Consider the following 16,855-nt stretch of genomic DNA (forward strand, 5'->3'; position numbering starts at 1 on the left):
GTAACACCAGGAGGTTTTCTTCTGTTTCCTGCCAGTCAAATTACCTGTTTTGAACAGTGCCCACAACACTACCATGTCAAAAAAAGACTTTGCAGTAAAAGCATGCAACAGCGCATCACACAAGGAGATAAAAAGGCCCTTCATTTCTGGGATAACACAGCACAGTGTTTATGCCCCATGTACACGGGACACTTATGAATGATGGAAACTGACTGCTGGAAAACGTCTGTTTAGCCGCGTTTGCATACTGCGTTTATGTGCATTTCTGAGCATTTGCGTTTAGAAGCGTTTTTTAAAGATAACCTCAGGAGACCTTCCAAAATGCCCAGAAAGCACTGAAAAACAGTAAAAAATAACAATTTCAGACATTTTGAGAGAAATAGAGAGAGCAGAAGCAGAGAAAGCAGTATTTGTTGAGATTAGCTGTCTTTTTTTTTGTGGTGTTTGGATGTGTTCCAGCTCATTTCTGTGCAGAAATTATTGCAGCAGTGTCTAACATATTTTTTTTCATGCAAAACCTCAAAGTATGGTGTGCCAGGTCCAGTTGAGTACTCGGAAAACACTTTTCATGCATTTTTCATGATGAAAAAAGGCTCTGGAGTGCATCTGTAAATGGAAGAGTTAAACATTTTTTCAAACGCTAACGTGGGGGTGCGGGCTCCAATCCTGCTCGCTGAGCAGCCAGCAGAGCTCTACTCCATGCTAATGGATGGCTCAGCATTGCAATATTTTACTATCATTCACAGCTCTTCGGCCTGCTCAGCCACCCCCCTTCCCCAGGATCTGTCAATTTAGCACCTCCATCCACAGCCTGCAGACAGGGCCAGCTCCAGCATAAGGCAGCATAGGCAGCTGCTTTAGGGAGTCGGGCTGGGAGGTGTGGTAAAATCCGAATTCCCAGCTATTTTCTGGGGATTCAGATTTTTATAATACCTGTCTTCCATGCCTCTCAGCAGGCAATCTAAAACTTCCATGCTGCTCCCGTTAGGAGACCTGCAGAGTGGAAGTTTTAGTTTGCCTACTGTTAACTAGGCTACTGGTAGAATGAGGAGAGAGCTGTCGGCAGATGGGACAGGCTGCATGTCCTGCTGTCAAAGCGGACCTGCAAAGATGCAAAGGAAGGTAGAACAGTGGGTGGATCCAGGTGAGCTGGTACCTCCATATTGTGCATAAGGAAACTGGATGTAATTAAGACCAAGTATTAGTTGGCATACAGAGACAGGCAGAGTGCATGTTTGCTGCTGCTACCTCCTCCCTTTCCCAGCTATCAATGTTTGTTAAGGACACTGTCTGCTTCACAGCCAATAGCCTCCTGACCACTAATGACACTAGTGACACTTATTAGGAAGCTGAGACACTAATTCTCAATCTGGTCTTCTCTCTCCCTATTATCAACAGCGGGCAGTGGGCAGATTCTTTAGCAAATAGCAGGCTGTCTATAGACTAAGGATCTGCCTGCTGTCAAACACAAGGAGAGCACACATGATGGAGAACTAGTGTTTGTAAATCCCCTTCAGGATCTGCCCACCCAGCTTCAAAACTCTGTGCCACTGAGCTATCAGTATGGATGCTCCAGCCTCAGTGCACCTCCACACTCTGAGCATGCCCCAGATTCATGTACCCATATACAATAGGTACATGAATCTGTTGCCCACACTTACATTTGTTAAATTAGTAAGTTATATCAAGTGCAAGTTGTTCTTTTGCAACTCTCTCAGACTATTAGAGAACATTGACAGGCTCATCCATTATTTATTATGTGTTGTGTAGTTTCCATTGTTTTCCAAAGATCGGTACCATATGGTTCCAAGTAATTTCTTGTACTTTTCAATCTGCCTTGTCTGTTACAGGCTGTAAAAGTTAATATTTGTGTTATTCAGTAATATATAGCAAACAACAATTTGGCAAAGAATAAGTGCGCATATTTCCAGAGCACACTTTGTGTGAAAACCGTATACTCTCCATAACTCAAATGCAGACACATACAGATCTCAATGTCACAGAATAAGACAGTGCACCTTCACAACCTGCCACTGCACTTATATTCTACCATTACATTCACATCCAGGCATTAGCCTTAGTGTAAAATGGACCACTCCCACGTGAGAGACTCCATGACCAATGCCAATGCACAGACTGACTGGCGGAACAGAAGTGCAATGACAGGCTAGGCATATTATAAGGCCCTGTGCAGCCTGGTATTATGATCTGTATGCATTGAATCTAGCTATAGGTTTAATTAAGGTTTGGTGTTAGCCACGTAGGAGGTACTGGTGATAACTTGTGCTTCCCTGAAAGTTCAGAGGTTGCCCACCACTGCAAGCACCAGTCCATTCAAACCAGCTCCAATAATACAGTCCAGGGGATGTCTTTTTAGTATTTATTGCTTTGAAAACCTTAACAGGTGAGGAATTTAGGGTCGTAGGATACTCCAAAATGATCAATAGGAATAAAGGGAAAACAAACTTCTCAGTAATCTTCTTATAGCAGCTCTTCCTGAAGGTGACCTGGAATGGCCAGTATATCTAGGATTCTATCTATCAGAGCAGCCCCAGCTCATGTAGCAATCTCTGGTTCCTAGATCCCTTCTAGCACAAGCACATCCAAAGACAACAGCAAGGTCTTTACTCACAATGTCCTTGGAGCTGTCTGCCACCCAGCCTCCACAGGTAGATCCTCAATAAGGGAGATAATAAGATCATTCTCCAGACCCAGGACATCAGAACAGTGCCCCCAGCAAATACTAATTTAGTAATCTTCCCTGGGCACTCAGCACAGCTCCTGCTGAGACCCAGACTGCAATCTCCTATTTCAGAAACTCTCTCTTAGAGGCAGCAACCCCCTAGGAGACAGGAACAATCTGTGAAGAGGAAAGACACTCATCCAGAGTTTCCTGAACATTTATCAGCTACCGGGCATCCTTCTGGACTCCTCCTTCCAGGGATTGGCTGGGGCATGATAAATATTCATACTGGTCATCTGCACTTATCTGCACTATATTCTGTTAGCTTCTTCCAAAGACAGGTGGGAGAAATCAAACACCCCACTTTGGAATCCCTGAACAGACAAAAGCAATCAATCACTGCTCCACCCACCACAGTGAAGCCAAAACTTAGTTTACAGAGCAGCCTAACTAGGAGAGTGCTGAAAAGGTTTCCATGGGGAAGGCGAGGGAGGATGTTCCAGACAAGGGGAATTAATTTTAAAATGTATCTATGCTTTAAAGTTTACCATCAGCCAAAGCTTGTTATTTCTAGAGTCTCATAGAGTGGGGAAAGATTAGAAGCCCTATCAGATTTTAATTCCTGTCTATTTCTCTTTCTCTTTTGGGGAGATCTAAGCTCACATTGCCTTTGGGACTATTGTCACCAAGAGAAAAAGTGGATATAAACCAAAATTTTACAATTTGTCCCCAGAGCAGAAGTATAGGAGAAATGTTCCTTCTTTGGTTTTGGTTTTTGTGGGAATAGGAAATAGAGGGAAGTCTACTTAATGGAGACACAAACAGCAATATAACCCCAACAGAAGTTCTGGCCTTTTTCTAGTCTATAAGCCCTAACTGCATCCAGTTAACAACCAGTTAACAAATCTTTATGATACACTGCTTTTGCAAACTACATGTCATCACATTTAGTTTGCAAAAGCACTGTATCATAAAGAGTTGCCCTTTTCATCCGATGATGCATCCATGTGCTGCTTATCTACTAGAGCCTTTTAGAGCATACAAAACTGTATATGCATACATGCTAGGGTCAATTTAGACATGAGCCAAATCACCTATCAGCATGTCTTTTTAGTGTGGAAGGAAACCAGAGTACTAAGAAGAAATCCTTGCACAGTGAGAGCATGCAAACTCCATGCAGGTAGTGTCCTGGTTTTTGTAGCCACATCCTGTCTACATGCAGACCAATGATGACTGCATTGCATTTCCATGTCTGTATAATGTGTGTTAAACAACCACCTATACTCTCCATCATAACCCCATGTAATAGGGCAACAACACAATAGCACAACTGTGAGACAGGGACAGAACATTGTTCCCCATATATCAGCCTGCATAAGCCTTCATGTCACATCATTGGGCATGAAGGCAAAATATTGAACTTTTTGCCTAACTGGAATTCATCTTTAATGAAAGCTGCAGATTTAAAAATAATGACTTTTAAATTGCCAGAAACATTTTAGTGATTGGGTTGGCATATACTTTAACTTTGAATTGGTCTTATATAAGTATTGCATAGCACAAGTGCGCAGGCATATTACTTTGCAAACCTGCTGTAAGATTTAATGATTGTTAAATGCTTTCCTGTATTCTCAGAAACAGATGGTTTACAAGCAGAGAACAAACAGCAAGAGACTGACCCTTAGAAGGAAATTTCATCTGTGAATTCTAAGTACACTTTCATGTGGAATGTCTTCATAAGTTCCACAGTTCAAAAAGTTTCCTAATTTATTACAAGTGTTTAGACATCTGAAAAACATTCTAACGGCAAATGTCTGATCAAAACTACTGAAATAAAATAAAATAACAGTAAAATAAGTATTGTCACATTTAAGAGACTTATTGGTGTAATTGAGATGAAAAGTCTATGAACAATCCCCACCTCAAACAAGAGTCCTGTTAAAATGTTGTATATTAATTGTATATTAATGGCTGCAATTTTCACCAAAACAAAACTGGTGCAGCACTGTAAATAATTGTACTTAATAAAGTAATAATAAAATAATATGGATGATAGAGCTATTTAAAACTTCACCTTCTTTATCTATATCTTTCATACATAACTATTAAAACATCTTCTTGTGATTATTTGTAAACACAATATTATAAGGTGATATCAATAAAGTGTGCCATAACTCCAGTCCACATATCTTGCTTTGTGTGAAAATGTACAATAAAGTGTGTTCTTTAAAGTGCTTTCAATAAAGTCCTTCTTCTAAAGAAGTGCTTCACTTCACTCCAAGAAAGTGATCGTGCATCAAACGCCTCTCACCTCACCATTAGTGAGGAAGACTCACCAGATATTGTGAAACCCCTATTGGAATAAGAAGGTCTCAAGAGCTTTAATGCAGGCTTCAGAATTTTCCCATGCAATTGTGTTAGAAATTCTGTATATACAGTACAGACAGTGCACAGTCCACATGTGCTTTTCTGCTTCACTGCAAGAAGGATGCAAAAACCTTTATTCAGATAAAAGATATCGAGTATACCATAGATGAAGCTACAAATGTATAAACACTAGTTGTTGCGCAAAATACATGAACACTGTATTCCAACACCCCCACTCAACAATTATTCCTTATATTAGTCCCATTTCAGATTTCAGTTCTATAAATCTGTTTCTTGTAAGCAGTTTTGTCAAAGCATCTGCAGTTGTGTTATTAGCTTCACAATATGTAAGCACAATTACATTTTGTGCAACCAGATCATGAATGTAATGATGTATGACGTCAGTATGCTTTGTTCTTGCATTGATCTTCTCATTGGTGGCAAGTTTGCTACATTCTTGACTGTCTTCATATAAAATTGTAGGCTGGGATATTGGCTCTCCAAGATCTTCAAGCAATTGGTGTAACCGCACAGCTTCTGACTGGCGTTGGCAGCAGAAATGTATTCTGCCTCTGTATGATACAAAGTAACTGAGATCTGCTACTTGCTGGACCCAGATATAGGACTGTTTCCTAATTTGAACAAGTAACCACTTGTGGATTTGTGAGTGCTTAGGTCACCTGTCCAATGCAAGTCCACATATCGTATGAGGTTCAAATCACCAACTGCAGACAGTGTCAGGCTCAAGTCTTTTGTTTGTTTGATATATCTCATGACTTTCTTGACTGATGTCCAGTCTTTTTTTTTTTTGTTAAATGATCTTTATTGAAGGCCATGCGCTGCTCCCATTAAAGTACTGGAAATCACTGTACAATAAACTTTGAAACACTGGCTGCATTTTCTAGTACAAAAAAAGAACTAAAAACATCTTCCGGAATGTCGAGAAAAACAGTCCAACTTAAATAGTGAAAAAAGTGCACTACAGTCGCTGCCATGCAGCGGACATTAACTCTCTCCTGTAGAGACTTCTTAAATAGCTATCCTGTTCCTTGAAAACACAATATAAAGAGCAAATATGGGAAAATAAAATAAAGACACTAGACTGTGCGTGTTTATTGTGTGTAGGCTGCCGGCATAGGATAACCTATCAGGGCAGGAGCTGTTGTGGTGGCAGTGGCGACTGGGTATGCTGTGTACGCCTGTTGCGCCATCCCATTCTGCATGGCTGTGGCGTATTGCTGTCCGGCATTGTAGTTCTGGTAGGCGCCATTCTGCTATGGGCTGCCCCTGTAACCTCCTTGGTTGGCTCCGACACCGTAGCCGTTGCTGTAGGCGTTACCGTTGCTGTACTGCTGACCCCCAAAGCCATTCTGGGGCTTGTTTCCAAAGTCTCTCTTAGCACCAAACCCTCTGTTTTCCCGGTCCCACCCTCCCCGCTTGCCTGAAGAGAACCTGTCACGGCGGTCGTTCATTCCTCCGCGGCCTCTGAAGCGCCCTCCTCTGTCCTCAATCATCTGGAGAAGTTTGGGATTGATTGTCTGGTTGGCCTCCCTCAGCACAGAGATCAAGTCGTTGACCTGTTTGGCATTGTTTGGTGTGAAGAAGGTGTAGGCTGTGCCAGTGTTGGTGCTGCGGGCCGTGTGGCCGATACGGTGGATGTAATCCTCAGAGCAGTTTGGATAGTCGTAGTTGATGACAAATTTAACATCTTCCACATCTAGACTGCGGGATGCCACGTCCGTGGCAATGAGGATTGGTGACTTACCATGCTTGAACTCATTTAATACCCAGTCTCTCTCCTGCTGGCTTTTGTCACCATGTATCCCCATTGTGGGCCACCCATCTCTACGTAATCTCCTTGTGAGGTCCACAAAGACAATGGTCTTGTTTTCCTTCTCGCTCATGATCTCCTCCATCAGACGGACAAGCTTGTCATCCTTCTCTCCATCGTTGCAGACATCGACTATCTGAAGAATGTTGTGGTTGGCGCTCAGTTCCAGTGCACCGATGTTAATGTGTACATAGTCCTTTAGGAAGTCCTCAGCAAGCTGTCTGACTTCTCTGGGCCAAGTGGCAATCCACATCAGGGTCTGTCTGTCAGGTCTAATCTGCTCCACAATCATCCTGATCTGAGGCTCAAAGCCCATATCAAGCATTCTGTCTGCTTCATCAAGTACCAAGTATGTGCACCGGTCCAGGTTGGTCTTTCCAGCTTCCAGGAAGTCAATAAGTCGTCCGGGTGTCGCAATGCAAATTTCAACACCTCTTTCTAGGTCACGAAGTTGTGGTCCTTTGGGCGCTCCTCCATAAATACAGGTGGATCTTAAACGGCAAGCCCTGCCATACTCCGCTGCAACTTGCTGCGCTTGTTGCGCCAGTTCTCGGGTAGGTGCCAGCACCAGAAGAATTGGCCCATCTCCTCTCTGCAGGAATGGTTGGTGGTTGATGTGGACAATTCCAGGAAGAAGGTAAGAAAGTGTTTTTCCAGATCCTGTCATGGCGACGCCAACCATGTCCAGTCCGCTCAGAGCAACCGGCCAGCCCTGGCTCTGGATAGGTGTGGGCTCGGTAAAATTCTGGTGCCTGATCACTCCCATGAGGTTGTCAGGGAAGCTGGCTTCATGGAACTGAAACACAGGCTTGGGGCAGTTGTAGCCTCTGACGGTGATCTCTTTGCTCCTTCTGTATTGATCTATATCTTGCGGTGTACGCCGGGCTACGTCAGGGTGCTCTTGATAGAAGTTCTTCTCAAATTTCGGTAACATATCCAAGTTCCATTTCTTCTTGACAAGCCGCTCACCTGGGTTTCCATACTTGCCAGATGAACCATTTCTGTTTCCTCCAAATCTGGGTGCTCCTCCAAATCCGCGGGCTTGGTCATTGAATCCGGGCATGTTTGCGTGTCGTTGTATGTTCAGCTTTCAGAGCGGACGGAGGAGATGTGAGCGGCTCGCCGGCCGGTTAAATAGAGGATGTCCAGTCTTTTTGACATGGTTCACTCTACTCTACTCTGCAGCTGAGATGTCTGGACATGTGATGGTTGTGATATATAGTAATGCCCCCACTGCTTGTCTGTAGGAAGAAGATCCTCATTCCCTTTCATTTTTAGGTATGCTGTGTCCATGGGAGTACTTGTTTCTTTGGCTTCAGTCATGCCAAACTGCTGAAACACTTCCTCACTTTTCAATTTCTGATTTAACAGTATGCTGCCATCTTCCAGGCACACCCTGGAAATGGTGTGTAGTCACTGACTGTAAAAATCAATACCAAGCTTAAACCCAAAGTTTGTTTTAACACCTTGTATGCTAGGATGTTTATAAATGTACCTTGATGAACAGGGGATTAAACAAATATTTTTTGCCTATACTTACAATTACTGTTTTGACACTTCCTGGCTTCTTGGGGCACTGGTGATGTCATCCTGGCATCACAGCTGCATCCTGTGAAACTCCTGTCACATGATCCAGGAGGCAGACCAAGAGTTCCAGGAAGTAAAGGGAGATGGATTCATCTGACCTTTTTAACCACTTGCCACCCGGCCTATTATCAAATGACGGCCGGGCGAACATTTCGTCCCTCCAGGAGGGAGTCATATGATGTCCATCCTGGATTGCACTTTGCGCGTGCCCGTAGGACCGCGTTGTGGCGAGATCTGTCACCGTCCGTGTACCTCGGACACGGCCAATGATAGATCTGTGTACTGACCACATTGTATACAATTGTGTCTAGCTGTGAATGGTCATAGCGATCATATGCACAGGCTGGGCCATTCACAGCCCATCTGTGTCATGTGATTAGCCGTGGCCAATCACAGCTAATAACAACAAAAAGAAACCTGAATTAATCATGATTTCATTCAGTTAAATGCTTGCTTATAGCAAAGAAATAATTTGCTATAAGCAATCAAATGGTGTAAAAACTACTTTGGTCATGTGCAATATGAAAAAAAAATCTTAATAAAAGAGAAAAAATTTAATAACAAATAAAAAAAATAATAAAAAGCAATCTTTTTTTTCGTACGGTCACCAGTCAGTGTCTCTAATCACTACCACACCAGTTATATGCTGATGCTGTACTGCACTGGTGACAGTATATAAAAAAAAATTGTGAAAATAATTGTTTTAATTTCTTCATTTTTTGAACAATTATGACAAAAAAATTACAACTTCAAAAAACTCGCCATGCCTCTTATGAAATACGTCGGACTGTCTACTTTGCAAAAAGGGGTCATTTGGGGGATATCTGTACTGTTCTGACATTTTTAAGCCTCAAGAAATTAGATTGGCTGTCAGTACTTCAGGATTGATCAATTTTCAGATATAATCCTATAGTTTGTGAACTCTATAACTTTCCTATAGACTAAATAATAAATACTGATTTGGGTTATTTTCACCAAGGAAATGTATCAGAATAAATCTTGGCCTAAATTTATGAAGAACAATTATTTATTTGCAAACTTTTATAACAGAAACAAAGAAAACTAAATTAACAAAAAAAAAATGTAATTAAAAAAAAAACACATTTTTTTATTTCATTTTTTTTGTTAATTTAGCAAAAAATAAAAGCCCCAGTGGTGATTAAATACCACCAAAAGAAAGCTCTAGTTGTGTGAACAAAATGCTAAAATTTTAGTTTGGGTACAGCGTTGCATGACCACGCAATTGTCATTCAAAGTGTGAAAGTGCTGAAACCTGAAAATTGGCCTGGGCAGGAAGGGGGTAAAAGTGTCTGGTATTAAAGTGGTTAAAAAACATGGTCACAATGAGAAGAATGGGGAGGCAGAGATATCATTCATCCTGGTAGGCTCTAAAACCATCTGATATGGGAGCTTACCCAGAGTGGACTCCTGCAGTGGGGAAATTGCAAGGGAGCATAGGTCACTGAGCTTTCCTTTATGAGGTGGGGGTCACTTTGCCCTTAGTTTAAAAGGACAGGAATGCTGGGCAAAGTATTGCATCTCATATTAACCAATGTGATCTAGGTCAATTAAACTAATAGCAGAGAAACAAAAGAGGGCACTTCTAAGCGCAACAGAAACCAAATGTATTAATAAAAGAGGATATATCCAGATCCAGGCAGTGTGGAAGAACATCCAGCTAAGCAGAACACTGAACCACTGTGGAGAATGGAAGCCAAGGCATGGAAGCCAAACGGTCTAAGGTTTGACAGCAAGGGAACTTCAGCTGTGACCTCAGACTCCTGGGGTGTAGCTATGAATATTAAGGCTCTTTTATTAATAAACATGTTTTCTGCTGCTACTTAGAAACGTCCTCTTGTGTTCTGCTGTATTTCAGATATCTCTCTATCTGTGGAGGAGCTGCTCTAAGGACTTTTTTCGTTACTACATTTGGTGCTGTCAGCCTGGGGCCTACTAATGTTTTTTGCGCAATGACAAATTATTACTACTAATTAAAATAATAGTTAAAATAACATTTCTAATTAGTGGTTGTTGGTTTCTACACTCACTTTGCCTTGTGACTTCAACTTAATAGCTTGCCTACTGAACTAGATTCTACCCATAATGTTTAAAATATTTCACAGAAAGCTCCAGATTTACTTTTGTTCTGATTAATTTTGTTATACAGTTTTCCCCTTCCATCTCTCAAGTAAAATACTTTATGGAACTAGAACACTGTTGATGTAATAACAACCACATGTTTGAATCTATTGCATTTTCAACAACAGTATACATTTAATTGAAAACATACAAACATATGTACCCTGATTGTAATATTGACCTATTTGTGTTTTCAATTAATCCAATTACAGAAACCTGACCCAAAGGATCAAAATCTCTGAGTGACCCAGCAAACAGATGAGGGACCACATTTTAATATGCCTTACTGCAGAATTATTTACACCAGGGATTAGCGTATAGCACATTCTTCAAAGGACAGACAGAACATATGTTATATTTATGGAAAATGCTCCACTTTTTTTGCATCTGTTGCTCTTCTGGAGAAAAAAATGAAAGTGATCAATCACTCAAAGCATTAGTTTCCAAAAGTGTCACCTATAGCTGGAGTCGATTGGGCTGTATTACCTGCAACACGAAAATTTCCTTAGAAAGTGAACAAACTATTTTTCATTAGCAAATCAACCCTTTTGCTTCTATATGATATAAGTAGACACAGGTTGATTCAGTTTACCACTAGCTTACCACTATCTATTTGTAGCACTATCCCCTGAGTTTTGGGTCCCCCATGTAGTCCTGCACAGCCAGGCAACATGTATTTTCTTCAGACCTTGCACACTGGAGACAGTAAACAGTCCTTGAACTTGTTTCGTGTTTTGTTTTATTAAGGGGAATTGATCTTAGGAATGAGGGGTGTACGGGATGCCCAGGGAAACTGCAACTTGAGGACAACTCCTTAGCAACTATGTACAGGTCCACAGACAAAAGGTTCTCTTCTTGGAGGGTTCGCCAGCCTTCCTGGTGTACCACCTCAGAACCCAGATGAATTCTCCTCCTCATCCAGCTGCCTGAGGGAATACATGAGCAAGGGGACCCAGAAACTGCCTCTTTAGCGAAGCAGCTCCAGATGAGGAGCTAGTTGGATTGGCCACTGTAGTATATTGTGTGTAGTATATATATAACGGTTGAGGCTGTGAGATCCTGCCTTCCAGCTTCTGCCAGCAAGTAGGTCCCTCTCCTGGGCACCCTCCCAGGCTCCACACTCCAGCCTCCACTCCATCTTCCACCCGACACTGACCACTTCTTGATCAGGCTCTCCCATGCCAAGCCTGCTGCTTGAGGATTGGTCAGAGTCACTTGAGTATGCAGATCAGCCCCTCCCTCAGCCCCATCCACTGCCTTCTAGAAAATTCTCAAGCTTCTAGAGCAGGGAACTGACCTGCAGAGCCCTCAGCCTTGCCCTAGAGTTACCTGGCTGGCTCATCCCAGGCTAACTCATACCAGGCTGCTATCCAACCTCTATCTAAAAAACCTATTTAGAGGCGCTATATTTTTAAAACTAAAATATATTTTTTTTAGTGAAATGAGCCTTTAAAAGCAACAACTGGGATCTCTAACTAGAAAGTGCTGCCTGCTCACTCTTTTACTACCTTTGTCTAACTAATAATGCACATGGGTCTGTAGGAGCTTGTAAGTACGATCTGTTCTTTCTCTGACTTACTTAGCTATGCATGTACAGACCTAGATAACCCAGCATATCAAAATATCATGTTACACAGGCTATTCATAACAAAGCAATAAATGATTGTGCAAAATTGGTAGAGAACATCTTTGAGTGCACCACCTGATGAATGTAATTGGCAGGGGCGGACTGACAACTCATAGGGCCCCTGGGCAATAGGGGATCATGGGGCCCCTGTGTCCTTGCCCAAACTCAAAAAAGCCTATGAAAAAGGTACCAGGGGCATCTCATGGGGCCCCCTACTGACCCCGGGCCTTCGGGCAGTGCCCGAGTTTTCAAATGGTCAGTCCGCCCCTGGTAAGTGGTAAATATAACATTTTTATATGCAACAAAATGATCAAAATCTCAATGAACATACATCAAACCCATTGCATCCTGTAAATGATTTCCATACTAATTCTAAACATCTAGCCACTAAAACCTAGGAAAATATTGAAAAAAATGGATAGCAGATACCCTTGTTTCAAAAGCAGACAGATGGCCCCAAAACTATCAAGGAAGGTGCCAAGTGTATAGCCAGCAAATCAATTAGAAGAAACCTCATAAACTCTGATCCTAAACTAACTCCTATCCTAATTCATTACCCCGATTTCTTGCTTTACTTAACCCCTGCAATGCCAAACTTGCCTTATCAGGCACCAGAGCTCTTTACGTTGAGATGTTGCAGTTTTTGTGCCAAAATCCCTGCACCAAAAACAAATGATCTGGTGGAGGAATGTTGGGGAAACAAAAGGTTCCAATCAGTCTATGGGGAATTATTGGTGAAAGAGAGCAGAGCATATATGCAGGAGGATATGCATCATAGTGGTAGATAGGGATTTTAGGCTTTATTCTGTTTAAAAAAAGCATACATTGTGCATTGTATACCTATGTAAAGTATCACTTTTTATACTTGAAAATGCAGACATCATCAATCACAGGGCTTGTGTTGACACAGAGCATACTTGTGTTCTAGAGAGACGAGCATGCACAGCCCCTGCTGATTGCACATTTGTTTTTAGAAGCCTCAGTTTTATGAGTTTTGTCTAGTGTTCTATAAATTTGTACTTACAATGGCTGGATCAACAGCAAGTGATAAATGAGGGGTATATATATATATTGGCTAGCCTTCTACATTTTATAGTTTTTGGTGAAATTCAAAACTCTATGTGACCTACAATAATCAGTTGCAATGATGACATTTATGGATACATATTGATAGTCACATTTATAAATCTAAAAGAAAAGCTTGGAAGAAAAATGTATAAAGAAGACTTCCAAAACTGAGAAGAACTAGGTGGACCTGAAATGAAGACCATAATTCACATTTTAATGATTAATATAGCTTTATATTTGTTGACCAACTGGCAGATCAAACCACCCATTTCTTGGAAGGGTTTATATAGTAATGTAGGGCAGAATATGATTATATTAGAAACTCAGGAAACTACAGATGGAAAGGAGCTGTACACTGGCAAGCTTTTATAAAGAGCTAGGGTAAAGAACAATGATGATGTATATAGTGCAGAAACCAATAGCAGCCAACTAGGTTTCAGTTTATTGTAGGCAGTTGAATGAAACCTGATTTTTTATTGGTTGGTATAAGGTATTACACTTTGGATTGTGTAACATTGCATATTGTTATTGAGGATGTAGAACTCTATTTGACCTCAAGGCAGCATTTTAGCACTTTTTTCCATCATAGCATTAAGTATTCAGAGAATTCTGAGAGATGTAGCCTGGAAGCAGAAATTTTTATACAGTAAATCTGAAATCACATCTACAAAGTCCACAAGCATCAGCCAAGGGGAGGAACATTATGAAAGAAAAAGCCCGGGAAGGAGCTGAAGCAGTTGAGGAGGGACAAGTTAACTGGAAGGGGAGTGTGTGTGGCTGTTTCAAGCTGTGCAGTACAGATCAAGCAAGGTTAAGCTGCATTCAACAGAGCTGCTAGTCAAGCCAAGGAGCAGACTGCTGTGCCAAGTGCTGAGTCAGGGAGACTGTTCTGAAGAGACTCTCCAGCATCTGGAGTCGTTGTGAGGAGTGCATGCATCCAGACCTCCACAACCACATCACCATTTAAGGGGGTCCCCCCAACACATGGCAACTTGCATTCTTCCCGGACTGCCGCAGAAGAACTGGGTGAGAGGGTCACTGACCCACACTTCACTGCTACTCATTACAATCAGTTCCTGTTGCCACACAGGCCTATTTAGGCTGTAGTCACTTCTGGACATTGCCCTTTGTTCAGAGTTAAATACATTGCTGCTGTAATCTATTGCTGTAAGCTGCCTCCCATTTCACGCTAAAGGTGCCATTGAATCCAGACCACTGAACTGGATTAATACTTCTTTTCCTGCTTAACCAACCCCTTGCTTCAGCAGCATTTACCTTTGCTTAGTCAACTTAAAGGGGCACTCCTACTGACTAAACTCAACCCTTTATGGAAATTTCCCCTTAACTCCCCATCTTAAAGTAAACTTCCTCATTGATTTTGTACCTTAGTCACTTAAGGACCGCCCTGTAGCAGAATACCTGTGTGCAAAATCATGTATATATACGTGATTTTTCATTTCCGGGTAGGGGGCGCACCGAAGCCGTGCGTAGGTCCTACCCGTGCCGCTATTTGCGGCTGCGGATGTCAATCACCGGGTTCCGGCCAGTAATTACCCGCCGGTGCCCGGTGATTACCGAGCATCTCCGACGGGAAGGAAGATTGTTTTGTTTTCAAACAATCTTCCTCTCTGTCAGCTCGAGCACACTGCCCGGGATGGCTGTGCACAGTACAGCCATCCTGATCAGTGTGCTTACAGTAAAGAACACACCCGCTTCCCCCTAGTAAAACACACACAGCACACAGTTAACCCTTTGCTCACCCCTCACATTAACCCTTTGAGGACCGTAAGATTTTGGAACGCCAAAAGAATCAATTTTTTTGTTTTTAAAGTTTGTACACTTCAGTTGCTGTAACTAAGCCATTTCATGAAATAATTGGCAAAAAGCTAGATCCATTTCTTGTTTGTTGATAAGAACTAATATTTTGACTAAACCAAAAAAAAAAAAAAGAGTTTTAAGTTCTTAATCAGATGATACACGCAATTAAAAACATGGGACAAATACACCCCTTGGTCCTCAAAGGGTTAACCCCTTCCTGCCCAGTGCCATTAGTACAGTGTCAGTGATTATTTTTAGCACTGATCACTGTATTGGTGTCATTGGAGATGTCAATGACACCAAGTTAGTTTCCTCCCAGTGTCAGAATGTCCGCCACAGTCCCGCTAAAAGTCACTGATCATTACTAATAGCAAAAAAAATCCCATTATCTATACCGCCATATGTGAATGCTATAACGTTCACGTAAACCAATTAATTTACACGTATTGGGATTTTTTTTTAGCAAAGACATGTTGCAGAATACATTTTGGCCTAAATTTATGGCAAAATTTTATTTTTTAAATTTTTTTCCTGGATATGTTTAATAGCAAAAAGTGCAAAATATAGTTTTTTTCAAAATTGTCAGTATTTCTTGGCTTATAGCGCAAAAAATTAAAAATGCACAGGCGATCAAATACCACTGAAAGAAAGCTCAATTTGTGGGAAAAAAGGCCGTAAATTTCATTTGGGTGCAGTGTTGCATGACCACGCAGTTAAAGTAAAGCAGTTAAAGTAATGCAGTTAAAGTAAAGCAGCGCCATAATGCAAAAAATGGCCTGGTCAGGAAAGGGGGGTAAATCCTCAGGAGGGCAGGTGGTTAAAGCAATATCACCCTGTTTTCCATGCCAATGTAAATGGCCACCAACTAAGCTGGCAGAAGCTATATCCAAGGACTATTCAGATGAAAGGGTCTATCTGGTAGCAGCACTAGTACAGGAGATTTGATAGCCTTTCAGTTTCAGGTCTAAGGCTATACTTTCCCAACTGAAAGCTTCTAAATTAACTAGCCCATCATCTTATTGGTAGCCATCTGAAGTTAGTTGGAGGGTGAACTCTCAGTCAGAGAGCTATTGTTTATGCTCCTGGTACTGCAATGTGAATTTAGCCTCACTTCAAAGGTATTGGTGCTAACTGCACGCTATTGTTATTGCCTCCTCCTGGAATCTTTGACCTGTTACCTTACCACTCTAACCTTGCCAATACAACATGTTTACTTTATCACAGTCAGTGTGTGACTTTTTCGTGTAACTGCTGGGAGTCCTTGACAAGGGTATTCTGGTATTGTCAGCAGCTGTGAGGTTCCACCCAGGGGGCCAAAGGACAGAGCAGAGCACCCAATACTACCATCGGCTCCTGCAGGGGTAGTGCTACAACTGATTGCATTTTTTTTTTACATTGGAAATGTATTATTTACAAAATAAGGAGAAATGTAATTGAGAAATTATTTTAAAGTAACATTATGATCATTGACACTGCATAAACTACTTAGAGGTTTATCTTTATTGTCCTGAGTTTGGTTCTCGAACAGTTTCTGGAATTTTGTTTGGAATTAGAAAACGTCACAAAACCCTATAAAAAACTATGGGGAGGGGAGGTGATTTTTTTAAATTTAGTTATGGCTTTTTATAGGGTTAATAGGCAAGCTGTTGTCGAACACTGCCAGGGATCACAAGAACCAAATCTAAATTTAAAATAAATAAAAAGACCCCCAGGACTCTTTCAAGCTAGCCAGCAA

The 16,855-nt window shown here is 41.5% G+C and overlaps 1 protein-coding gene across 1 annotated transcript; it reads right to left on the reverse strand.

The window, feature by feature from the left end:
- Positions 1–5,848: 5,848 nt before the first annotated feature.
- On the reverse strand, positions 5,849–8,015 carry LOC149469631 (putative ATP-dependent RNA helicase DDX5). Its single transcript, XM_089668927.1, has one exon. The coding sequence runs from the start codon at positions 7,942–7,944 to the stop codon at positions 6,325–6,327; it is 1,620 nt and encodes a 539-aa protein (XP_089525053.1). The 5' UTR covers positions 7,945–8,015; the 3' UTR covers positions 5,849–6,324.
- Between the last annotated feature and the right edge of the window lie 8,840 nt (positions 8,016–16,855).

This window comes from Staurois parvus, unplaced genomic scaffold, assembly GCF_062004578.1.
Source record: "Staurois parvus isolate SC_StPar_1 unplaced genomic scaffold, SC_StPar_1.0 ptg000066l, whole genome shotgun sequence".
In the NCBI taxonomy this organism is placed as follows: Eukaryota; Metazoa; Chordata; class Amphibia; order Anura; family Ranidae; genus Staurois; species Staurois parvus.

What these genes read in the sequence shown, in the direction of transcription:
- LOC149469631 (XM_089668927.1), bottom strand. Translation starts at nt 7,944, where the DNA reads ATGCCCGGATTCAATGACCAAGCCCGCGGATTTGGAGGAGCACCCAGA.